This window comes from Lissotriton vulgaris, chromosome 1_1, assembly GCF_964263255.1.
Source record: "Lissotriton vulgaris chromosome 1_1, aLisVul1.2, whole genome shotgun sequence".
NCBI lineage: Eukaryota > Metazoa > Chordata > Amphibia > Caudata > Salamandridae > Lissotriton > Lissotriton vulgaris.
The window spans coordinates 1462698267-1462725036 of NC_141685.1; the positions used below are offsets into that span (position 1 = coordinate 1462698267).

At 46.8% G+C, this 26770-nt stretch overlaps 2 protein-coding genes across 4 annotated transcripts in view; one reads left to right on the forward strand and one right to left on the reverse strand.

Annotated features, from left to right (window-relative positions):
* Nucleotides 1-6164, reverse strand: part of ALG12 (ALG12 alpha-1,6-mannosyltransferase) — a 112534-nt gene extending 106370 nt beyond the window's left edge. The window contains exon 1 of one of the 2 annotated variants that reach the window (XM_086967312.1): nt 6044-6164. The gene's annotated coding sequence lies outside the window, so the exon portion shown is untranslated. Of the gene's footprint in view, nt 1-6041 lie in introns of both variants that reach the window. The other variant, XM_086967310.1, reaches the window with a different exon arrangement.
* A 55-nt stretch (nt 6165-6219) lies between these two features.
* Nucleotides 6220-26770, forward strand: part of CRELD2 (CRELD disulfide isomerase 2) — a 98671-nt gene continuing 78120 nt past the window's right edge. Inside the window, exons 1-5 of one of the 2 annotated variants that reach the window (XM_086967314.1) lie at nt 6220-6480; nt 9170-9252; nt 11658-11768; nt 12050-12141; nt 24753-24929. In XM_086967314.1, the coding sequence (XP_086823440.1) occupies nt 6361-6480; nt 9170-9252; nt 11658-11768; nt 12050-12141; nt 24753-24929 (583 nt within the window). In that variant the 5' untranslated portion in view covers nt 6220-6360. The remainder of the gene's footprint in view (nt 6481-9169; nt 9253-11657; nt 11769-12049; nt 12142-24752; nt 24930-26770) is intronic. The other variant, XM_086967316.1, reaches the window with a different exon arrangement.

Here is a 26770-nt window from a genome sequence, read left to right on the forward strand (position 1 = left end):
ACGGGCACGGGCAACAGGGGCGGTGGGTGGCTGGGGGATGGGAGTGCGGAGGAGAGGGAGGCGGAAGGAGAGGGGGTAGATGGTGCAATGCAAGTGAAGGTTAAGAGTGGGTGGGATAGCAAGTACTTATGGCGGAAGGTAGAGCACAGCGGTTAGACGGCCCGCAATTAGCTGACCATCGACGGCGCAGGGGGGACTGAACACCAGCGGGGTTATGGGTTTGCAGACCCTACTGGCTCGGGTCGGCGTGGGGCAGGCCTGGGCTATTATGGGGATTGGTTTCTGGTCGGGTAAATGCAAGGCTGTGGGCGGCTGGAATACGTTGCTGTCTGAGGGGCTCTGGCCGCGCGCGGGCAAGGGCATCGCTGAGTTACCAAATAATAGTAACAAAGACATCGCGCATAGAGAAGGTCTAAGTGGTGTCCGGCGGGGTAGTGGCACGCGTCGGAATGGGGCAGGGTTGCCAAGGTGCTCAGGCAACAACAAGGACAGCAGAGGGGGTGAGGCCGAGCACATGTGGGTAGGCGTGAGCCTTGGGATAGGCGAGCCCTCGGGACCTGTGCCAGTGAGGGGCGCGCAGGAGGAGCCCTGCACGTAAGGGTTAGGGGCGCAGGGGCGGTTCGTGGGTGCGTCGTTGGGGTCGGGAGCAGGAGGTGGCTTGGCCGGACAGTGGGCAGGGGAGTTGGGGGTTCGGTGGGGGGCGGGCGGGTGCTTGTGGGCAGAACTGCCGACACGGGGTGAGGTGCGCGGGGTGCCGCGCAGACAGTGGCCCTCAACAATAAGGGGAAGGAAATAAGTAACGGCGCGGAGGGTTCGTTGTCAGGGGGGACAGGAGTTGGAGTGTGCTCTGCCACGGGGCGGGTGGGTACGGTTGCGCCCGGGGCGGGGGCTCAAGTACAAGAAAGGGGCGGTTGGGGATGCAGGCCAGGTGGGGGGAAATGTAAATGCCGGTTGGCCATGCGAGACACGGAGGGTGTCAGGTTGGCAAGTCCGTATGTTTTCAACTGGTTCTTATGTAAGTCAAAAAATTTGCAAATTTGTTTTCCGCTTGTAACCTTCAGTCCTTATGGTTGAAACTGGGTCCTGTGTGGGGCGCTCTGGCACCTGCGGGTAGGGTTCGCGCTATATAGGGTCGCATATATGGATAAATAAATAAGTGAAGGGGTGATGAGAAGTGCGCATTCGTCGGCAGGGGGGGGGGTCTGGGCAGCTCTCGAAGCAGTGGGGGCTCTGTTTTTCGAAGGGAGGGCTCGGGAGATGACAAAAGGTGGATGGGCGCAGGGCGGGCGGCGGCAGGGTCCCAGACTGCAGGGGTCAAAAGAAAGATATGCGGGAGGGCTGATGGGAATGACGGAGCGTGGACGAAAGTCAGGGGTTTATTTGTTTGTTTGTGCATTTTTGTGTGGCGCGGACTTTGCCCAGGGGGTCAGGGCGCTTCACGAAAGGGGGCAGGGGTGAAATATAGTGAGAAACATTGCAAAAGAGCAGATTGCAATGGCATACGTTACGTTACGTAAGGTAGTGGTGACAATTGTGAGCAAGCAAAACACATGAGGTGGTAAAAATTGTGAGCAAGCAATAAATACATGAGGTAGTAAAGGTAATGGTGACAATTGTGGGCGGACGGAATACGTGAGGTAGTAAAAATTGTGAGCGGCCAAAAGTGCATTAGGTGGTAAGAAGTGCACGGGGGGAGTGGGTGGCGGGTGTGCACTTACAGGAGAAAAAGGCTCGAAGGCTCTACGGCTAGACGGTGAGTGCAGTCTCAAGGGATCGGATGGGTATGCAAGGGCTGCTGGCAGAGGGCATAGTGCGGCTACACGGAGAGGTAGCGTCATTCGAGTAAGAGGGCGATGTCGCCTCTCGCTGGCCATTAGGGGGCTCCTAGCGGAGCGAACAAGAACAAGTGTCACTTTGCCATGAAGGGCGTAGGTCGGCGCGTACCCCGACGGATGCTGGTCTCCCTAATATCGCCGGTCAGATTATTTCAAAGTTACCGTCCTCTCCCCTTTATTTAGTTTTGTCTCTCCTTAATTTGCGGCACCCCCACTACAAGAAGATCTACGTGCTCCCACGATTCTTCGCCCATCCTAGTCCCTGCCTGAAAAGTAGGTTTGAAATTCTCCATCTGAGAACTGGCGAATGAGGTCGCACGTTTCAGAGTCACCCAGCTCACGTAGAAAAAATTCAACTAACGACACCTAGCAACTAATTAGCACCCAGTTCTCGGATGCCTTCCATTGAAGGTGAGAAGGATACTACAAGGACTGGGCAAATGAAGTGCCAGTCAAATGTAACAACAGAAAATTGGTTACTCAAAAAAAAAAAACATTCCGCACATTTACAGCAGCTGACCGGAAACGTTTGTTCTCTGCCATCAGTCTTTTCTTAGTGCTTAAGTCAAGTACGTGCAAGGGTCTCACATTCCCAGATATCTGACAGCCTATTCGCAGGAGGAAGGCGGGGCGCTCTCGGAATGGCTGCCATGCAGCGGGCTATTTCTTTGTCTGTGCGTTTTTCTCTCGCGCGGACTTTAGCCGAAGGCGTCAGAGCGCTTCACAATAAGGACAAGAACGGATACATGAGAGCATTGCAAGTGAACAAATTACAAAAGAAAAACGTTAAGTTATATGGAATAAACAGTGCTTTGAGTGGGCCGGTACTCACAGGTGCCGAGTACCGGCACTTCTAAATGCTTTAGTATCAGTATGCACATTTGAACACCAATTCAATTTCAATGACATTAATTGTGTGCCCCTGGCCGGATCCCTTTCACGGGCCAAAGCCCCCGCCCCTTGCCCCCCCAAGCCCAACTAAAAATACAAAAGGTACCAATGGGTACATTACAGGAGGAAAAGTGATGTGTGGAGGTTACAAAGTACTAGTAAAGGTACAATACTAGAATAAATGGCAGACACTCCAACACAACAACAAAAGTTGCGTAGGCAATGGTGGCACGTGTGCAAGTATCGAAAGGAAATAAAATGTAAGACGTAGCAAACAGTGTGTTACAAGAGAGAGGAGACGTGTACATGTTACAAAAGAGTACCGAAGACAGGTAGAAGGATAATACTGGTCCTGCAGGGGCTTGCGGCTGGGCCGTCAGGAGTGACGGGTGCACCGAGATGTGGTGCGGAGTGTTGGAGGGTAAAGAAAGGTATACAACACCAGTTAGGCAATGTCCTTTCCCCTGTTCTTCTTTCTTTTGTGTACATGTTTTCCCCTTCTCTTCTCGGAGTATGCGACTCCTATCCCCCCTAACACTCATGTTCAAACATCGCCCCCAGGGGTAGCCTTATCTGTCCGGCACTGACGTGGTGTAAGCCCTGCTGCTCTCAGAGGGGGGCGGGGTACACAGCTCAAGTAATGGCTACCTGCCACTGCTGAGATCTGCTAGTCCAGGTCAGATCAGTGACTGCGCTGGCCAGCTGAAGTATTCATTGCCTCACGTATATAGTATTTAGTGTCAAGTATGTTTCGTCACTGAACTTCTTTACTTATGTCTCAACGCTTCACCAGCACGTCCACCCCCTCTGACAGTTCTGAATGCACTTGTGACCTCTCTACTCCTAGGCCCATAAACACGCAAAGGAGGGGGTCCTCTTCAGAAAGAACGGGTTTCACCAGAACATGTAGGGTCTCAAAGAGGGGGAAATATGCTCTACTCCTTTGTGGCGGCGCATTCGTATTTGCTCCCTATATGAGTACTCATTTAGACCGCAGGAGGCATTATATATAAATAAAGACGCATAGTACTACCTCCATTTCAGTGGGAAGGAGGGCATGGGCAGCCCATGAGCACGAGCCCCTGCTAAGGGTCGCAGGGACAGAAAGTGACACATACTTCCAAAAAAGTGACAGAAAGAGCATCCTATGAGTCCCACTCTATACCACCCAACCGCAGCCTAGTTGTCCCAGGGGATCGCCACCAACGCATGACCCGCCACCTGTCTCCCCCGGTGGATATATACCAAGGCGGTCCGGCAATATTCTTTCGAGACTCATTTGCAGAGTTGAACATTGCCAGTTATAATTATTCAAAATAGAAGGCCATTTGGGGGATAGCATTAAAGTCAAAGGGGTAACACAGGGTCCCTCGCAACCTGGGTATTAACAATAATGGACTTTGTGTCGGGGAGAAATAAAATTGCTTAGCATGCAAAAAGTGGATTAAAAGGATAATGCCAGCTGCATTGTTATTATAAAAGGTGCTTAGCTTTGTGTGGTGCATGACTTGTATTTTTGAGTCTGTCATTGCACTATATATATGTCACAAGAAGTAGCAGCATACTGACAGGAAGTCGGGTCTATGGGCTTTGTCAATGGTGGTTAGTTGCAGAAGATAAATAAGCAGCAACTAAGGCTTGAGCTAAAGTATGTGGCAGGGTTAAAAAATTATGCGAATTGCTTATAATAAAATTATCCATTGATCGCTTTGTATACATAGTAATAGAAAGGGGGGGGGGGGGGGGCATGGCGGTACTTACAAAGCGATCCAAGAAGAATACAAAAAGCAGGTGGCGCAGTGGGCTCAGACTACAAATGGGGCAGGCAGGACCCAGGGGGTCACTGGCAAGCTCCCCGAACTCCCTGTGTTCAGGTGAACCGGAAGTAAACAATTAATTACGCAACCCGGAAGGGAATGTGTGGGCCCCGGAAGTGAAAAGGTCACCCGGCCGGGTGGGAACCGGCTGGTTACCCGGGAGTGAGTGGACACCGGATGCAAAAGGGGCCATCCGGTTGGGTTAAAGCAGACGCTTACCCAAGGAGTGTGTGGAAATCGGAGGTAAAAGGTTACCCGGTCGGGCCGGAAGCAGAAGCTTGCCCGGAGAGAAAGGAAAAGGTGTGTCCCAGGGAGGGGGTTACCTTGGCAATGATAGCTGCACTGAATGTAGGGCACAGTGCAGAGGCATTGGTGGTTAAGGACGGGGACAAGTCACTTTGGAAAAGAGAGCCGCACTGAATGTAGGGCACAGTGCAGAGCTGGTTGTGTAAGATCGCACAGTCGCCAGACAGAAATAATGGCGTGTAAAGGATCGCTTGTAAGTGATAATGCCTAATAAACTGCGGCCTTAATTCTTCCATAAACCAAACTGGTGTGGTTTGAATTTATTGGGATTCGGGCGGTGCGACCATGTGGGGGGTGCCTCTGCTGAGAGCTCTGCACCTGCATTCGGACGATACCCTGAAAAAAATGGCTCGCAATCGAGGCTTGCACACATTGGGTTGGGGTAAAGAGGCCTGCACCTATAGTGGTAGGATATAAGCTAAGATGGCCGCCAGGAGGTCACGGCTGCTTGGCACTGAGTGGTGCACAGGGGTTGGGAGAGCCATGCACCTAAATTGGTAGCATGTAAGTTAAGATGGCCACCATGTGTACACTGCTATTTAATTAGGCCTTTTGGGTGCAAGTGGGTAACAATTACATTCAAAACCTGGGCACTTAACGACACCTGGGACTTGAGGTGCCTGCACAGGGGAGACTGGCAGGGAGCAGTCATGGTGCAGCTGAGCAGTCAGGATTGAAGATGGCCCTTTCAGGGATTAACTACTGCTGTAACCAGCATTTGCAATGCAATATTACGCGAGTTTAAGCTATTAACATTGTAAATAATGCCTTTTATTTATGTTTTAAAAACGAATACAAAAATAAAAGGCATTGTCATTTACAATGTCAATATCTCAAACTCACATAAACGCGAGAACTATTGCATTGCAAATGCTTGTTTAGGACTTATGCCCTGGTCCAATGCATCGTGTCGCCCAGTTACAAATATGTACACAACACACAGTAACAGCGCACTGGTCGTAAAGAATGAGACCGCGCTGGGTCCGTCACAGTTCTACAGGGGCTGCCCCGGAAAAAGAAATTGGAAAATTGTGTAGGAAAGACAAGGGTCTATCCAGAACAAGTAACACCCCCCCCCTTCCTGGCTTTGAGGGATATTGTTGCAGTTAGGACATTTGGACTAAAGCTCTCCGTCACCTCTTCCTGCATTTAGAGATATGTAAGATTTATTAAAAGCGCACCAAGTTTCCGTACCTCCCGGCTTCCGTCGCTACTGGCGCGTAAGGTACACGTGGGAAGCGGCAGCACCAGCATCTCCAAGAGCTGCCTGCTTTCTGGCTTTAGACGTGGGCTTCGGATTGGCCATTTTCGTGGCGAGCCCGGATTGGCTCATTCATCACTTTTTGCACGCGTGCACCAATCACAACATCGCGCGTCTATGGGCGGAGTAAAGAGGCGGAAGCGGCCCGGGTGGAGGCTGTGTCTGAAACGCCGGTTTTGAATGACGTTAAACTGCTCCGTTGTGGCGCCTGGGTGGTGGAGGCAGCATTCAAACAGCTGAGCCCCGCACCATGAGGAAGGCTCTTCTCTACCTGGGGTTTTTACTATGCGTATGTGCATCCTACAGCCACGCGTATAGCCCAAAGGAGCCTTGCGAGACCTGCAAGAAACTGGTGGAGAGATTTCACAAGGTGAGATTAGGTGTCTGCCTCCCTGGTGGTCAAAAACAGTTAGTTATCTGTGTGTATCATCACGTTGAGATGAAGAATGTAAGTGAGGTTGCGCCTCCAGGGCTCAATCAAGGTCATGAATGGGAATGTGTAAGTCTTCTATTTGAAGGGAACTGCATTCCCTCAGTTAGTACTTTGTGTGTGTGTGTGCGCTTATGTGTTAGGCAGAGGAATGTGCATTACTGTTATCCATCATACGCATGGATTTGGAAGACCAATATACTGCGTGCTTATGGCTTACTGTTATCTGTGATATGTTTGTATTTGAAAGACCGACAAGCTGCTTGCGTAGGGCTAACAGGCACTAAAAAAGTGTGAAGCAAGCTGGCTATGGTGTGCATAGCTGCCAAGGTTTCGGATTGCTCATGTGTGACATTGTCATAAGTTCAGTGTAATTATGAGTGACATTCAACGGCTATGAGTGACACTTTCTCGCAGGCAAAATCAAGCAGTGAAGACGTGGGAAACATATAAGTATCAACAATGACACCCAATTGAGAAATAAGAAACTCTAAGAGGATCTTAAAACTGCTGCAAAGCACCACAAATAGAAAGGCAAACAAGATGTGAGAGGCCCCCAGCGCTGATTATCTCTGTTGCCTGATAATAAATGACCATAATTACTCCGAGTCACTAGTCAGTTGACATGCGGACTCCGAGTGCTGTCCAGCCTGCTGTAGCACCAGGCAAGCCTCAGGAAAGCGAGAGGCTGAGGCCTATAGGCTGTAATTTTTTTCATAAGACTTTAGCTCACCTGCTGGCTCTCTAAAATAATTCAAGTCAGTTTTACTGTAAGCAATAGGCCTAATCCGTTTATTATGAGAAGCTATGAAAAAGTGACTAGGGATATAATTAGGGCCACTGGAATTATGCGACTGGAGAGGAGCAAATTATGTGGCACAGCCGAGTACATTTTGCTGCAAGAAAAGGCAAATTATGTGGCATAATGTGACACATTTTGTAACAGTATAATTTCCTCATTTCATCATTTTTAAACTTGGTAACACTGTATGGTCTTTGATTGCACCTCATTGGTACCAGTTTAACGTCCAAATATAGCAATAAGTAGCTGAAAAGTGATCAGTTCAGTTTTGCAAAGGGCCTTCCTCTGCGCCGTTTCATGCTGCATTTTAGCAATTTTTACCCGTTCGAGCTAGAAATAAAAAAACGTTTTTGTTAAAATCTGCAGATTATGTGGGCAGATGATTATGTGGCAAATGCGGCAAATCAATAATTATGCTAAAATCGCTGCATCTGCACAATCGCATAATTCCAGTGACCCTGGATATAATGTAAAATTTCAATTACACTGCAGTAAACCCAGCAGAGATGTATTTTGTTATTCAGAGTCTATTATATTACCACAGTACACTCATATTGGCTCTAGTGATAAGCTTTTGCAATAAAGGTGGTCTCAAAGAAATAGAAGAATGTAATTGGTGTGGCCTTTTAACTATAGCTTTTATAAAGGGGACCTGCAATTAAAGGTCACATTTTTCTCCATAACAAAAACATGTCACTTAAAATTCCAAACTTAGATTATGTGGATCAAAATCAAATCTTCCTCTTGGTTTCATTGAGCATTGAATGAATTTAGAAACGTTAATTAGGGCATGAACAGAATGTTGCCTTTTAAAACATGTAAACTTGAGTTGGCAAAAGAGGAGATGGTGAACACGTCTATTTCTGATGCTTGATAAAAGGAGAAGAGATTCCAAAGGGCTGCAGTGCATGCAGCAGAAGCTTGCCTGTGGGACAAAAAAGTAAAGCCAGCCTCATCTGGCCTATGCACTGAAGCACAATAAGAGAGTAGGGGGGTTCTGTATCCTGAAACGGACACTTCCACCAGTGGATCGGGAAGCCAAGAACAGCAGAAGACCTCACTGAGCTGGCATCTGCCGATTTATAAACATGTGCATGGATTTAAAATATATGTTTGAATTGCAGCAAGCCACAGGTCAAGTCCCCAGATCAGCTAAATTGAAAGTAGCTCATATTGACACACGCACTGGAGTGTCAAAAACAAAATGTATAGGTTCGGCATGTGAGCAACTTCTGATTCTCCAATTCCGGAAGGATTTAGAATAATACCCAAAGCTACTTAAACCAGACCGCAGAGGCCCGAGCACATGAGCACTTATAATTCACTGGATGGAAAAATAAATTACTAATGTTAATCACATCACTCTTTACTTCAGATATCCTGAGTTATCTGTAACTCAGGATATATGTTTGCTATTCTATTCGTTTTAGTGTCTAAATTAAGATAAAAATACACATTTTTATAAATTGGTGTTAGAATTCTCTCGAATAGTGTCAATTACTTATCGTCCGTGTTGGTACTCTGAAATGCTTAACGCATGTTCCTCTAGTACAGCCTGACTGCTCTTTGACACTCTACTAGGACTGAGCGAAGGACTTCTTAGTGTGAATCCAAGGACCATTTTTGGGGTTATTGTGAAATTACATGGTAAGGCTACCCAGCCATAGCAAATAATATTCCTCTTTCCTACAATTGTTGAATGCGTCCAAGTTGTTAATATAATACTGATTTTTCCTGTGATCAGTTCCAAGTTGTTTATCTGTTTAATAAATGAACAATGTAGTTAAATCTGTGGGTATTTTTCATACATTTTTTTATGATCTGCAGGGATTGGAAGATACTGCAAAAAAGAATTTTGGTGGTGGTAACACGGCATGGGAAGAAAAGACCTTGTCAAAGTATGAAATCAGGTAAGTACTTGTAGCACAGTACCTGGCTCTTCATATAAGCCCATTGGGACCACACACCTAGACATCTTGATCAAGTGGCTGGATACCCTTTTTGGATGATTAGTTCACTATACAAATCAACATAACCTATAATAACACATTTATCCCATTCGTGCCCAACTAGACAAATGGGCCAATCAGGCATGTGATGCACAAGTAGGGTATCAGTGATTGTCAGTACCACACCATGGCATGGATTGTACATTTCAGTGTAGTAAAAGAATTCCTAAAAAAGTGCAATAGCTGTTTATCAGCATGGTATTCGCAATTTATTTGCAATCAAATCTAGACCAGGAGATAATAAACATTGGTGATTACAATGCTGCTTGCTTGAGTAATACCATTTAATTAGTCAGTGGACCTTCTTGTGAAACTATGATCTGTATAGCTGGCCCTTGGCAAATTTATACATCACCCTCGTTACAGTCCTTGGGTAGCATGGTACGGGCTGTGATGAGGAAGACCAGGTGATAGTATGATTGTTACATTCAGGTAGTGGATGTAGTACTTCACCTCTCGTTCACCTTACAGCTCTTTCAAAAAATATTTTGAATAATTATTTACACCTCCTCCACGCATTCCCTCCTTTCAGAAGTTGGTTTTCAGCTGGTGTGCTGCCTTTACTTTTGTATTTAGTAAGCCACAGATCTACTCATTATCCCTACTTTGACACTGATTAGCCTTTTTTCCACAATGTCTGTGTCCAGGAGGTGGACTTTCCTGATATAATTGTAATAACATTTTTAGGGGTTTGACATCAGAAACTCTTTTAAATGATAAAGCATAATAACCTAGATAAATGAATGCAAGGCTGAGTAGTGGCCAAGGAGCCTGGTAGATCAACAAGACTGGATGTTAACTTGGGAGTAATAATTCCTGTACCCACTGTTGAATCTAATTGGTTGGAATCCAACCATGTGTTAATCCAAATTGGGATACTAGTGTTAAAGAGACATTTTTGAAAAGGGTGGGATGTGTAAGTCAGTTTCCCATACACTGTGTCTAGGAATGCATCTGATTGGAAGTTGTGGCAGTTGCACAGTGTGTAAAATTGTGTAAAGCAAGATAGTGCCCAATTTGTTTTGGTGTGTTAGTGCTTCTTGTATATATGGCCATTCTCTGTTGATGTGTAGGTACCAGTTGATCTGGTTTGACTTCTCTCTTTTCCATTATGAAAGAGTCCCTGTGTTTCAATTGAGATAAGAAATACATTGCAACGTCTGAAATGATATAGGTTTAGGGCCTCTCAGATGATCCATGTACCTCAGTGTTGAAATGTTATCCATGGCGAGAGGTTGCAACTATCAACAGCATCCCTTGATACACTCCAAGATGAGCCCTCTAATATTCAGAGCGTTATGTAAATGTCGATTTCTATCGTCCATTTACGTACTTTGGATTAGTTGGTTGCTGCACTGAGCATCCAAGACTTAAAGGTGTGAATCTCACTATTCTTGCAATAGTTTACTTTCCAGTTGCCTTTCTATTCCAAGTTTCCTTTCTGTTCCAAGTTTCCTTGTATCATAGCCACCGAGATAATGCTTACCTTGCGTTTGACAAAAGCATAACTAGATTGGTGCAGCAGAACTATACTGAAGTAGTTGCATTTCAAAGGGGTCTGTGATAGAGAACTGTGGAAAATCCCTTTATTTAAATCTGAAACTTATTTGCTTTTTATCATTTTCAAGCCATTTGAGAGGTTTATTATTATAATTTTTTTTAAAGGTTGCGTCTTTAGCATGAAAGTTTGTGCATTTTACTACAATGCTGAGACATACCAAATATATGCGAAAGCACTTGGCTGTGTTTTTAATAGTAAGCTGAGTAATAGCATGGACCTATTGGAAAACAAAGTAGACCGGGGGAATCTTTAAGTAAAATATGAAATGTGGAATTAAAATCAGCCTAATGCTGAGTAAGAAAATTTCACTCCTGTTTTGAAACCATGAAGTATTGTAGTCGCTTGAAGAGAGCCAAGTGTTCAATGGAGGAGAAAAAAAGGGAGGATTCAACATTTGTAACTCCTCCGCATGCACTGTAATCAGCTCAAGTCCACTGAAGTGTGTTTCATTGTTAGATCAGTTGTCTGTGGAAACAGTATTTTGGACTTTTGTATCCTGCCTGCTTGGGGTGAAGATTCTACTTCGATAAGTGGAGGGGGATCAACTTTTATAGCCGTAAGTTGCTCACTCCCAAGATAATTGTACTGGTAATATTTTATGAGCACTGAGTGAAACTTTATCAATTGTTTAAAAAGGAAACACGTTTTTGTCCATGCAGCTTTAAAAAAAAAAAAAACCCAAAAAACATATATATATATATTTTTTACAGAATGTCCTAATGATTAAGAACATTTTGTCTTTCAGTGAAATTCGCCTTGTTGAGATTATAGAAAAACTGTGCGACAGCAGTGACTTTGAATGCAACCACATGGTAGAGGAGCATGAAGAGCAAATAGAGAAATGGTGGTTTAAGATGTGAGTAATGCACACTCTGTTTTAGTTCTTTTAATCTGGAATCTAAATTGGGTTCAGCAGCGTGGAGGGTTCTCAAATGGTGGTGTTTGGGGTGGATATTAGGTAGCCCAGGGTATGCGGTAGCTTGCAGTACATCCTGTCATTTTTGATTTTAGATCCTTATCTAAACCGTGATTTACTGTGTACGTTTTGTGCTGTTGTTCTGAGACATAAAACTGGCTTGCTTTTGATGTCGCCTGTTTGCTAATCAGCCTTTTAACACGTTTTTTTTTATTAAACAGGAAGAAAAAACATTCTGATTTATTGAAGTGGTTTTGTATTGATACAATTGAAGTTTGCTGTCCTTCTGGAACTTATGGACCAGACTGCCTCGGTAAAAATATGTATTTATATTTTTCTCTTACTTCCTTAATTCTAGAACCGTGTTGCCAAAGCCTACATTTTGAGATATAATTCCTTGCACATATTTTTTTTATTAAATTTACAACCTGCTATAATATTGGAATTTGGTTAATTAATGTAAAAGCATCAAATGAGCAGCAGAACGAATTCCCTTAACCCCTTCCATGCTCATGACGGAACGGTTCCATCATGAGCGTCGGTTGAGCTGTGCTCATGACGGAAACGTTCCGTCATGAGCCGATAGGCTCATTAGAACCTTCAGCACAGCACGAAAATTCGCGCCACGCTGAATTCGTTAAAGTAAATGATACCATGTTCCAGATGGGAGTTCTCCATTAAAGTGTTTCTGTATTTCAGAAATCTCAGACTGCGCATTATTTATCTTTATCTTGGATTGTTCTGTTTTATCAATAGAGTGCTTAGATCGCTTCCAGAAATGAAAAGCTTGATTCACAAAGATAGAACTATTGTAGTCTTCCTACTCTGTATGGAAAGCATTTCTGACTTTTTGAGTATTGTAAGCCATCACTAGGAGTACTCCAGGCAATCTACAAAAATCATAGCATTTCATGATTACTGTAAATTTTTAAATATTCCCTTGCTCATGAACAAATAGATCTGTTGTTTATGAATACCCAAAAAACTGTACAGTTGGCCTCAGTATGGGAGGGCCCTCGAGTCTGCAGCCATTATGCAGAGTTATTGTTCATTAAGCCATATAATTGTTTAGTCCAGCTGCTTTGAATCATTACAGAGAAAAAAACCACTGGCTGTCCCAACCCACCCATCTTCCATGAGAGCCCCCCATCCATAAACCCTTTACTCCTTAATACTTATCAACATACAGTCTCTTTTAAAGTCCCTAATCAAATTCAGCTCTTAAACTGCGCAGTTGGGCAGGAGTCATAAATACTCCATAGAGCCTGGCCTGAAACCATCATGGGCATCATTATTCTACATCTTAGATGCCACACGTGGCTATACTATTTATTTATTTTTAGACTTTTGCAAACTTGACCCGAGGGTATCAGTGCTTTACAGAATATGCACAGCAACATTTACAGACAATATAAAAGGAAAATAATAAAAACAATGCACATACAAAGTAATGATATGTAAACAATGGAGGATTAGACATGTTATAGGTTTCAGAGGTAGCGATGGTAGGTTATTTCAAAAGTCAGAGGAATGCACAGTTAAATTTAGAGGTAGAGTATTGTGCGCAGACTTTATAAGGCAGAGAAAGCCAGACATCATAATTAATATAGACCAAATATATAAATTGTCCAACTCATAATTATGAGAGTGTACATTCGTAATACACAGGAGTCACGGAATCTTGATGAAAAAATCTTGATTTATTTCTATTATTTTTGTAGATGTAAACCTGAATTCAGCCCAGCCAAAGAGTTTCGTCCTAAACGAACTTCATCAGGGTTGTAAGTAAATGCTCAAAACCAGGTGCATCATCTCTAGTTAGGCTATGCATTGTAATTGAGTGGATCCCAGACGATAGTATACAAGATGAGTCATCAAATATTCTATGTTCAACTCCAATTTATTATTGTCCATTTTCCTCATCAAAAGTAAATTCATTATGATCAATATATTGCTCTTTAATTGATCCAAAGCAACAGCTACTTGTTTTGAGCATTTACTTACAACCCTGGTGAAGTCCATTTTGGACGAAACGTGTTGGCTGGGCTGAATTCATGTTTACATCTACAAAAAGATTAGAAATCTAAATTTTTCATCAAGATTCTGTGACTCCTGTGTATTACTAATGTACACTCCTGTTATTACGGGTTGGACAATTTATATATTTGGTCTATAATAATTATGATGTCTGGGCATCATAAATGATGGAAATTGTGAAGTTTCTAAAAAATATTATTGTCCGGAGATTGATCAATCGGATGTTTAGGAACCTACATCAAGGATCCTGGCAGGCACACTGTGAACTGACCAGTAATGTTGTTCAAGCAAAAATCACACGCCCAATGTGTATTAACCGCAACAAATTAAAATCCTATTTCAGGACAGTGCAACTTAGTTAGTTTCTTGCAACATCGTGTGCTGCACAGTTTGCCCTCTAGGTTCCTCACTTCACTGGGCTGCTCAGTGAACTTTGGTTATTCAGTACTTTGCCTGCTTAATAAACCTTAAAAACCACACTGTGAGCTTGCCTGAGTCACCCTTCAGATCGAGTTCCACTGCCAGAGAACCTGAACAAATGTTAGCAATCAAAATATCAGCTTTAGCCAGAATTTGCATAGCTCCAAAAGATTTATGCAGATGCGTAGAATGTGAGTTAATAATCCAGATGCTGCCCTGCATAACCGACAGAGCTCATGGAATCCACTTTTTAATCTGCCACACCAGTGAGCTTTTAGTGTAATCAATATAAATCTATAGCGTGTCGGCTGCCTTTTTTAAAAAACTCAAGCCACTATGGTTGCTTCAAATATGATGAGGAGTTGGTATAACTGGTAAGTGCAACTGTCAATTCACTCATGAAGATGTTCCACTGGGTGAAATGAGTAATTGATGAAGATATGTAAATTAGCGCAAATGTTGCTCCCTTGAGAGGCAATGTGGAAAAGCACATGATTTAAGAGAAATAACCACTAATCTGTATTTTTCTCCAGTTCTTTTTATGTTAAAATATTTCCTTGTCAAGGGTAGGGAGGACAAATTAAATAATCTGTGAACTGTTGCTCTGGAATGCCACAGACACAAAGTAGGCTCTTAAAATGGTATACATTTACTAAATATTATAAGAGCGCTACAAATAATCCAATCAGAACTCGCGTTCAAGCTTTTCCAGTACTGAAGATGATCTGATGATGTCCACCTTGTTGATGTGCAATTCATTTGAACATATCTGTCCATGCAATACATAGTGGCTTGTCCTACAAACTGTGACAAACAGTGCAGTGTAAGGCTGGGGATCACATTCAATCTACCACCACCTCTCCCATAAGTTCGTTCTGTCTCCCTCTCTCCCTCTCTCTCGTTCTCTCCTTTATTTTTGTATGTGGGCATCAGAAGTCACTTATTTTGACATTGAAATTCGAAAGAAAGCCTACTAACCCACAGTCATCATTGGTGTTAAGTTTGAACTTTGGCAGGTTCAGCCCGCCTGCCAATTATTAACCAGAATATGGTGTTATGTCTGGGCCAGAGGCTGCATATGTAATGGTTTTTCAAAAATAATTCCGTAGGGAATGTGAGGCCCATTCCTGTAGTTGGCAGCTACCTGGTCATGCTGTAACTTCATGTCCCATTTTGCAAATAGTACCCCACGTCAGTAGAACTCCAGGATTAGCAGAAGTTATGTAGGGACTCAGGAATGCTGAGGTTGTGGACCAAAAAGAAAATAAGTCAAAGGGCATCAGCACTTTTTCAGATTGTCATTGTTGGGCTTCAAAATGCACATTTGTCATTAGAGCTTTCTGTGAGCTTTTAATAGAACTTCTTTTATTGTAAAATGCTTTACTATGGCTCAGAATTGGTGTAATCTTCAAACTGTACAGATAGCAAAAGAACTGCAACCAGAAAGCTAAGCCATTAAGATAAACTCCTATTGAAATACCTCTCTTATATTTAGAGAGGGAGAAAACGCGATTCATGAAGTAGGTTGTTATCAGCATAAGTACATTAACTCAGTGGTAAACCTTGAAAAGCCTCATTACAGAAAAGCTGCCTGCGAACAAGATAATTTCAGTATTATTCTGCAATATTTATTAAGAAGACTGGCAATGTGAAGTGGTCTGCAAGAAGTGTAACTCATTGGAAACCTACAACCCGCAATTTGTCTGCTGCTCGACATGTCTGCAATTTTCCGATACGGTCAGCTTCTCGGAGGGTACATGCTGCTGCTGTACAAAAACAATGGGAACATGCAACCACCTATTTCGAGGAAGTGGTTTGTTTCCAGAGAGAGGATTCAGAAAGATTAAAACAATGACGTGCAAGAATATGCAAGAAAATGTTGCTGTGTTAAATGCACTAAACGTTTCTTGAGTTGGACTGATGTATATGTGCTAGTACATCCACACAACCTTGAACGTTGAGGGAAGCTGATGGTGGGAAAAAAAGTTGTCTATAATTTTGTGACTTTCCTCGGGATAACATTTAATTTAACATAGGAAAACATTCTAGTGATATACGATTTTCGATTTTCATTACAGTTATTTTGACAGCACAGTAAACAGTTTAAAGCACCTCAGTAGGGGGCGTGGCCAAGATGGCGAGCTGAGTGGTCGCACTCGATGTGAGCTCCGCCGTCCTGAAGCCCTACGCCTACCGTAATTGAGCTGATTCTCCCCCCCGGAATGCTCAGATCCATAGAGCGGGGGTGTTAGGGCATGGAGTAGCGGCTGTGAGCCTTTAGCCGACTTCCGTTGTGCTCCTGCGGTCCGAGGTGCGGCGCCAGTACAGAGAGTGGGTGAAGCCTGGTGCGCGGCCTGGGAGGGAGTCGGACCCTGCCCGGATTTGGACGCCGATCCAGGTGGCCGCAACGGAGCTCCGCTCTGCCCGCTGGGCCTGGTCTTCGCCGCCTGTGCTTGCGGTGCGCACAGCGGGTCTGCCCTGAAGTCGGAGGGGGTCCGGCGCCGCGCCCGCATCCGGCAACTACGAGAGGCCGCGGCTTGGGCCTAGACCCGGACACGGACCTATCTGATAGCCGCCTCAGAACTCCGGGAGGTGCTGTGGTCCGTCTGTGCCTGTCCCGAGCGCCCCTGCTTGGCCCAGAGGAAGTCTCCTTGGTGGACCCGGTGCTCAAAGTGGAGCGGCGAGCGGCGGGGGCGGAGCCTTGCGCTAATCGAGGCCGTGGCTCTGGCCTATTCCCTGGTCCTCAGCAGCTCAGTGAGGCAGAGGCCTTGCGACCCGCCAGGCTGGAGAGAGGGGCCCGGAGCAGTTTGCGGAGTCATCTATGGGCCCGGCGGTGAGCTGTGCGACAAGAGGACGCTGAGCTGAAGCGGGCTGCTGCCTTTAGACCCGCCATTACGCCCACACATTGGCGCGAACTGGAACAGGCTCTTTTGGACTAGCCAACCTTGTGGCGACCGAGGTGAGCACTCCTGAGTTGACCTGAAGAGGGTAGCGACAGATCCCAGGGCGTTGCTACAGGCTCCGAGTGATCAGGTGGCCCCGCCGAGACCTGGCTTGAGGGGGAATCCCTGGTGGTGACCGGGCCGGTCGGCTTGAGACTGTGAAGCCAGTGGAGTGGAGGGGAATGCGAGTGCGGGCCCTGGGGGCCTATTGACACAAGCGGACAGCAGGTCACTGGGAGTGCAGGCCGTGGGCCCCATTGCGGGTTTTGCCTTGGTGGTGAAGCAGCCCAGGTCTTGGGTCATTGGAGAGACACGTGTGGGGCCGCTAGCCCGGTCCTGAGACCATACCGGGGGCCGGGACACTAGACTTCCGAGGGGAGCATCTTGTCGGCCATCATGGCGCAGAATAAGGGGACGCGGAAAGGAGATCGCACGTTGCCTGAGATGTTGCACAGGAACAGCGCGAGACCGGATCGGGGTCAGCCGTCCCCAACTCCACCGAGTGGCTCCCAAGGAGCGGGCGGGGGGGAGCCGCCGGTAACGAGGTCCTTCCTGGAATCACTCTTCAGCTCGCTGAGGGAAGACTTCCAAACGCTCAAGCAGGAGGTGGCAGGAGAGGTCCGTGAGATACGAAGGGAAGTGGACGGCCTGGGTGACAGAGTGGCTACGGTGGAAGAAGCGGGTCACACCAGAGACGAAGAAATCGCGCAACTACAGCAGGAGGTCATTCGTCTTCGGGAACAACAGCTGGATCTGCAGTCACACACGGAGGACCTCGAGAACCGCTCCAGGAGGAACAACATCCGCGTCCGAGGCATTCCGTCTCGGGAGGAGGGGGAGGACATCGCATCGTACCTTGGAGACCTGTTCCGAGAGGTGTTGGGTGAGTCGGCTGACTTTCCCATCCGGATTGATAGGGCGCACCGAGTGGGCCTGCAGCGCCGGACTTCGGCACCCCCTCCGGATATCTTGGCCTTCTTGCCGGATTATCCCCTGAGGGAACGGATACTGCGGGAGGCCCGGAAGAGATCTTCCCTGGAATTCCGGGGCCATCGAGTAGCCCTTTATCAGGACCTGGCCGCGTCCACCCTCCAGAAGCGCAAAGCTTTTAAAATTGCGACCGACTTTCTTAGGGGTCATGGCACGCAGTACTCCTGGGGACACCCTTTCCGTCTCATCTTTCGTTGGAATGGCACCCTCCATCAGCTGCGCTCCCTCCAGGATACCTGTGGGGTGCTGGGGATCACTGCTACTGAGGACGGATCACCCACGCCCCGCCGGAATCGTTTCACCAGAGATGGCTGGCAGACAGTCCCCGGCCGGCAGTCATCTGCTTCTTCGACAAGGCCGGACTCTCCCGCGGCTGGGTTGGGGCCGGAGGCCGAGGTGCGGGATGGGACAGCTGATCCTACAATGACTGAGGTGGCTCTGACAGCTTGAATGAACTCCGGGGGGAGATCGACATCGCACCGATGGAAATGCAGGTTTGGGGGTCTAGGGAGGGCGGGGGACACGGAGGGGTGCGTGGTGGCTGGACGTCCACTGGTTTGACTTTCCGCAGGCTTGTCCGACGAGGACCGGACTGGGACAATGGGCTTCTGGAAGGAGGGTGGGGAGGTGTTCGGGGTGGTTGTGTCAGTCCCAGTTGAGGGAAGAGACTGGGGTGGGGGGGGTGGTGGGGATGGGACGGGGTCACCTGGGGAGTTTTGGAAAGGGTGGGGTTGGGGTAGGAGGGGGGGATCCGGGAGTTGGCAGTGGGGAAGGGAGGTCGTCCAGTGCACAAGGGGGTTTCTAGTTATCTTGGCAGTGTCTGTACTTTTTGGGTTGCTTCCACTGAGCTACAGCGGCTATGGCCTAGCTTGTCTTCATAGGTTCCGTGTGAATTAAAAGGGCGGGGGGCGGTTGGTACGATGCATTTTGAGGGCGGTGGGTCGGGGGGTGGGTGGTGTGCTCACTGGTTTGTATGACACGGATTGCTTCTCATGCCCCTGTGCGTTGCTTTGTGTTCTACTGCGCCCTGCGCCGTGCTTGGCCTTTGCCCTCCCAATCTTGCTGACGGGGGATCCTGCTGCTTTTTGCTCCACTGTTGTCCATGCCTCCCAACACATGTAAGGTGGTGACCCTGAATGTTCGGGGTTTGAATAATCCTGTCAAGAGGCGGGCAGTCCTCTCGCTCTTAGAGAACACACAGGCAGACATTTGTCTCTTACAGGAGACGCACTTGCTATCACGGGACACACACAGATTCAAGTCCCACAAGTTCCCTACACAATTCTTTTCCTCCTGCACCACTAAAACGGCCGGGGTGGCGATTCTGGTGGCGCGCCACTTCAAGGGGGAAATCCTTCACAAATTCACTGAACAAAAAGGTAGACTTTTGGCTTACCGGTTTAAGATAGGGGGTCTCCCGTTTACGATCGGGTCCTTATACAGTCCCAATGAGCGGCAAGACCGCTTTCTGCAGGCGGCGATCGAAGAGGTCTCTGCTACTCAGGATAGGCATATAATACTCGGGGGGGACTTTAATATTGTCTTTGATTCCGCACTGGATAGGTCAGCGCAGCGCTCCCCTCAGGTCGGGGAACTCTCTGCGAACCGCAGAGCTCAACTCGAAGAGGTGGACCTCCTTGACTTATGGAGACAGCGGCACCCGAATGATAGGGACTATTCATATTTCTCCCACGCGCACAAGACGTATGCGCGGTTAGATTACCTTTTGGTTACCTCCCCAGTAAAGGCGCTGGCCTCGGGAGTGGAGATGGGGGTGATCTCCCTTTCGGACCATGCTCCTGTTGAGGTTCTGCTGGATGTGCCTCCGACGGCCCCTCGCCCTCGGACATGGCGCCTTCGTGACACGCTGTTGCACAGGAAGGAGGTAGTGGCTCGCATTGAGACAGTGATCAAAGAATTTCAGTCTCATAATGACAATACTGACACTAGTCGGGCTACACAGTGGGCGGCCTTGAAGGCTGTTGTCAGAGGGGAATACATTGCGATCTCATCGGCGGAGAATAAGGCACGGCAGGCCAAAAGGGAGGAACTTACGGATCGGGTGAGAGAGCTGGAACAGATCCACCGCAGGACGGGGGCTCCCCGAATTTGGCGGCAGCTCAAGGAGGCCCGGAAGCTTCTGGCAGCCCTGGATCTTGACCGGGCTGAGTATGCGGCGTTGAGGCTGCGGCACACCTTTTACACCGGTGGGGACCGGTGTGGCCGGTTATTGGCAAATAGGCTCCGGGTGGCGAGGCAATCTCAGCTTGTTAAAGAAATCACTGACCAATCGGGGCGACTGGAGACAGATGACGCACAGATAGCGGCTGTCTTCCGCGGGTTTTATGAAGATCTCTATTCAGGAACTCCCCCGAATGAAGAGGCCCTGGAAGCGTATTTGGGCTTGGTTGCCCTGCCTTCCCTGGACCCGGTACAGGCGGACCACTTAGACAGAGACATCCGGGTTGAGGAGGTGATATCCGCTATTGCCAGACTCAAACATGGTAAGGCACCGGGGCCGGACGGCTATATTGCACTATTTTACAAAACGTTCTGCACTACGTTGGCTCCCATCCTGGCGCGTCTTTTCAATTCCTTTGCGGACCCTGGGGCCATTCCACCTGATCTGCTTCGAGCCACCATCTCGGTAATCCCTAAGCCCGGTAAAGATCCGACACAGTGCGGATCGTATAGGCCGATCTCCCTTTTGGACATTGATCTGAAGTTATATACGGGGATCCTAGCCGCTAGACTGGCTCTCCACCTACCCGGTCTGGTCGATCCCGATCAAGCGGGTTTTGTCCCCGGACGGCAGACGGTGGACAATACGAAACGTGTAGTCCATTTGCTGGAAAAAGCCTCCCGGATTCCTGGGGAGCGGATGCTGTTGGCGGTGGATGCGGAGAAGGCATTTGACCGAGTCCACTGGCCTTACTTAGAACGAGTGCTGATTAAAGCAGGTATCGGAGAGAAATTCCGCTCCATGATTCTTAATTGCTACAATCGCCCGTCGGCAGTGGTCCGGGTCAACGGGTGTGCCTCAGCCTCTTTTAGTATTGAACGGGGCACCAGGCAAGGCTGTCCGCTCTCGCCTCTGCTTTTCGCGCTGTACATGGAGCCATTGGCCCAACGGATGTGGGATAACCCGATGGTGACTGGCATCCGAATGGGGGGCTTTGAACACGCTATTAGCCTCTACGCTGACGATGTTATTCTGACCATTGACCGGCCTCGCGTGGCTCTACCTGCGTGCATGGAGGAATTGGCCTCTTTTGGCATTGTGTCCGGGTTCAAGATGAACATGGGGAAATCGGTGGCGCTGGATGTCTCCCTCAAACCGGACACTAGGTCGTATCTGCAGCAGCGGTTCCCCATGCTCTGGTCCTCAGGAGCGGTGCCGTATCTGGGGATCCAGATTGCCCCCGCCTTGCCGGCCATGGTGTCAGCGAACTACCGGATTCTAGGTGCCAAGATTAGGGAGGAGTTGGGCCGGTGGAACCGAGGCATTTTTTCCTGGCTTGGCAGGATAGCCGCTGTCAAGATGACAGTGTTGCCTCAGGTACTATACCTTTTTCGGGCCCTGCCGCTCCAACCACCAGTGGGATGGATCTCGCAGCTCCAGGCGGACGTTTCTCGGTTTGTCTGGCAGGGTAAGAAACCTAGGATGCGTCGAGCCCTCTCATTGCTGGCCCCGGAAGCTGGTGGGTTGGGTATTCCGGACTTCCGCAGGTACTTTCAAGCTACTCAATTGCGCTACCTTGTAGAATGGAGTAAATGGGAATCTGACAAGCATTGGCTCTTTCAGGATCAGTCGGTGGCTGGGAGGCCCTTGCAGGAGATCCCTTTCTTGCGTCGCCTGCACCGGCCTAAAAACCTCTACGCTTCCTTTGTCACGAAAATGCCTTTGCGAGTGTGGGACGCTACTGGCGTTCTGCGCGGTCTTACCACGTTTCCGTCTCCGCTCACCCCACTGGTGGACAACCCGGACTTTACCCCGGGGATGGAAAAGGGGGCCTTTACGAGATGGCGTCAGGCGGGATGTAGGGCCTTATGTCACCTGTATGGCCCGGAGGGGGTTCACCCCTTTCTCAAACTTCGTCAGGAGTTTTCGCTTCCGGAGACAGAGCGACTTCATTATATGCAGGCTCGCCACTGGGCTCTTCAGCCGCAGGTGAGAGGGACGGCCGACCGGCCTTTTCTCCCCTATGAACATTGGCTCATGACGAGGACTTCGGATTCTAAACTGATCACTGATTTGTATAAACTACTGCAGCCACCAGCGACACACCTTTATCACCCCGGGAGGGAGCGATGGGAACGGGAATTGGGGAGGACACTAAGCCATAAAGAGTGGGAACACATATCATACAGAGCGAGGCATTCAGCTTATCACATGGGGCTCACAGATACACTAACAAAAGTTTCTACCTACTGGTATTACACGCCTGAACGAGTGCGAGAGTTTGATCGTAGTAAGGATGACACATGCTGGAGGGGATGTGGGCTCCGAGGTACTCTCACTCACATACTTTGGGACTGCCCGCTTCTGGAGCCTTACTGGAGTGTTGGATGAAATTGATTCTAGCTTCGAAATTGAACTGCCCCGCTTCCCTGCCTACACTCTGTTGGGGCTTCCGAATGATTTGATGTATCCCCTTCGATCTCGCAGGGGTAGACAGATAGCGATCGCTCTGGGTTCTGCTGTCCAGAACATATTAATACACTGGCACACGGCCACGATCCCGTCTATCACTGGCTGGCTTCACAGATTGTGGCACGTGTTGGGTATGGAGAAACTGTCCCTTACAGTGGCGGGTGATGTGGATCAGTTTAGAGAACTCTGGCAACCCTTTCACTCCCTGTTGATTACTGAATTTCGGGAGCTCACCTGTCCCAGGTATCTCCGCCTTCTCAGGCTCCCGACCCCGGAGGGCTCTGCCCCATGATCTCCCTATGGACTGGACATCCCTGATACTGAGGCTCTGATGTGTGTCGCTATTTAGGAACTGTGCACTGGACGAGGGGTGGGGAGGGGGGTGGGTGAGGGGTAGTTGGGAGTTGGGGGGGCAGTTTGGGGGGGGGGGAGGTTGTTGAAAATGTCATGACACATCGAGGCGACATTTGTCTTCTGCTACTGAGCGATCGACATTCACAGGATGTTACTTGTTGCTGCCGCTTTGGAACTCTGGCTCTGCGCCCTGCTATGTCTTTATGTATTATTTGTCTGTCCTTATGTGTCGTGCTGAATAAAATACTTTAAACCTAAAGCACCTCAGTATTACAGAAGTTTGTTTGTTTTTGGCCTGATGTGGGCCAGTATGAAGAATGATAAATACAATTGGAATTTCAGTTTTGAGTTTGGCCTACATTTAATCTGTCTAACTACCCATAAAAAACCTGTTACAGAATGATAAGTTGGACTATTTTAAAATCTAATGAGGAAACTTTGAATCTATCACAATGTTTCCATTTTAATTAAATTGTATGCAAGTTTTATTGATTTGCCTGTGTAAATGTATTACTCTAAAATGGGTAGATGGAAATATTTGTCAGCCTAAGACGCCTGCAGTTCCTCTGGATGCTTTCCATTCCGTTTCTTTATAGTTCTTTATAGTTATTTTTTGCGATCACAGAAAGGTACCAACCAAATCAATGTGGAACAGATTATCACAGCGCTGCATGGCCTTGCCCTCTCTAAAAAAAAAAAAATCCCAGTAACAATATGTTTGTGTTGTCTCTTATTTATGAATTTTGTTTTTGCCTACAGCTTTTGCCATAATACATATGAAGGTTGCAGAAAAAAATCACTATGCGTTTTGGAAAGTGGTGGTTTTCTTATAAAAATATTTATTATGGAACTAAAAGAAGTCAAGAAAATTCTCAACTGAAAAACAGATACTAATAACTGAGAAACGACAGCTAATTGGCATGCATTTCAAAATAGCAAGATGAGCAAACTCCAGTTAAAACTTAAGAGAGTAGAAAAGTGCAGTCCGACTTGGGGAACGTTATTAATATAAATTGAAGATCAATCTCATATAGTGTCTCAGTGACTATAGAATTGCAGGACCATTCCTGAGAAAAGAAATTTGAGATGACTATATAGAGGTGATGAAGGTCTTCAAAGATAGGAGTACTAACAAGCGTGTAGGTAAAACATTTCATATTGTCTGCTGTAAAACTAGTGTAATGTGAATCGGGAGGTAAGTGAGGGAGTAAATCCGTATTTGCAAAGATAAGACTTAAAGGAGAAGAATTATCTCAGTTGTTTGAAGGGGCTATACAATTGTTTGACTGTTGTACTTTGAAAAGATCAGGCAAAAAATTATGTGAATGCAGAAAGCATACCCTGTCTCGAATCAAATTCATGTGCCGCTTGAGGTTTTCCTTAAAAGTAACTTGTCAATACTCATTATTAAGATGAGTGTCCCTTCGTTCAGGGGGGAGCGAGACTCAAATGAAATGGGCAACTTGTACATCTGTTTTGACAATTGTACACCTGTCCCCTTTATCCCCCTTTGTTATCGATATTTAGCCTGTCTCGGTGGATCAGAAAGACCCTGCCATGGCAACGGGTTCTGTAAAGGAGATGGCACAAGAAGTGGTGATGGATCCTGCAGTTGTAAAGAGGAATACACTGGACCGTTTTGTTTAGAATGTGCAGATGGATACTACAGCACGGAAAAGAACGACACCCATGCCTTTTGTACAGGTGACCACTTATATTTCTAATGTTATGCATATCATACAAAAAATAATTTGTCATATAACACTGCAAAATGAGTAACTAAATGAGGCCCATAATCCAGAAAGCAGAGTTTGGTGCACAGAGTACTCTGTCGCAAATGGAACAAAGTAGCCTACCTACCAAACTCTTGGTCGGTGTGCCTCATTTAGAGAGGGGCACACTGTAAGATTTCTTTTGGCGGAGCCTCCTTTGGCTAGATCAATGCAAAGCTTTCTTGAACACCCAAACAGAGTAGAGCCCATCAGAGGAAGGGCATTACACCAACCACCCGATTTAGGGTAGACAGAAAAAACAATGAAACTGTTGCCCTCGGAAAAAACTTACAAGGTTTCGTGGGTCATTAGTTTTTTTTTGTTCAGAAAAAAACTTTGAGAGTTCTTTTCTGTAAAATAAAAAAAGTTCAACGTTTGCTGAATGGCCATCTACAAAATCTTTTGTACTTTAAAGGGACCTGCTGTGACAGGGCTGTTCCTTTCAAAGAACAGAGAGGACTGCAGGACTAATTGTCCTCTCAAAATTTGATGGACGAAGTACCATTGGAATTGCAAACATTGTGTCCATTGCAATCTCAAAGGACTGTACTCCATCCTTAACTTAAAATCAGGCCCTAAATTTCCATTAGGGAAAACTGAGGCCATAAAAACGTCTGTTTCGTGATTTGTAGTGTAGGATGTTACTAGTTTTTTATAGTGTTAAATCATGTTGGGTATTTGTTTTTTAGTTTCCTGACATTTCTAAGTTATAAGCACTTTGAAGTGAAACCTAAGAAGAAAATGTTTGGTTTGGGAATTTACTATTGGGACAGTTACTTTCAGACATGGTTATGTTGCTGAATATTGGAACGCTATTGCTCCTAGCATTTTTTATTTTCATTTACTTTTTTTTCAAAGTTCTTTTTATTCAACAAGACTTCTGCAAAGGGTATAACACCTTGCAAATTATACAGGACTTCCTGCATGTATGATCATCTAATACAGATTCAGTTTCTGATGTTTGAAAGCCCCCTTGCCCGCATTACGCCTTATGAGTCATGTCCATTTTACCAAAATCCAACATTGGGGTAAGCCCCCAGACAATTTAAATCAACAGGAGAAAAAAACAAGAAAAAAACGGAAACCCCCTCCCTGGTGGTGGTGTAACATCAAAAGTATGTGTGTAAACTCAGATTTGAGCGGTAAAAGTGGGCAGGACCTTTCACACCGATATTTCACACGATTGGGCCTTTCTTAAGAAATTGAGGCACTAAGAACGGGTTTGAGGTTTGTTAGCTTAAAACTGAAAGAGGTGCATAGCTCTGACAGAAGGGGGACATACAGCCGAGGGAAGACCCTGGGACAGGAATGTAATCAACAGGCCCCATTTGAATTCAAAGTTTTTGTATTCGTCCCTGAAGATGTCCGTCTTCCGTTCCATGGTGAGGATGCTCCAGTGACGTGAGTGCCAGAGCGATATTGCCGGGGCCTCCTTCTTTTTCAAGGCTGCTGCTATAGTGATTTTGGCCGTTCCAAGGCATGCCCCCAGGATGGCTTTGTCAGCCTGCTTCAGGTGCTCCAGATCAGGGTCTCTGACTCCCACGAGCACCCCCTCTACAGAGGTTGGATGGGGTAACCCAGCATATCTTTAATATGTGATAGAATCTCGTCCCAAAAGATTCCTATTACAGGGTAATCCCACCAAATGTATCGGAAATCCCCAAAGAGGTCGCATCAACGCCAGCATAACTCGGAAGTGTCTGGGAATAACTTTTTGAACTTGGAGGGGTATAAATACCAATCAAACCGGGTCTTGTAGTGGGCTTCCCTCAA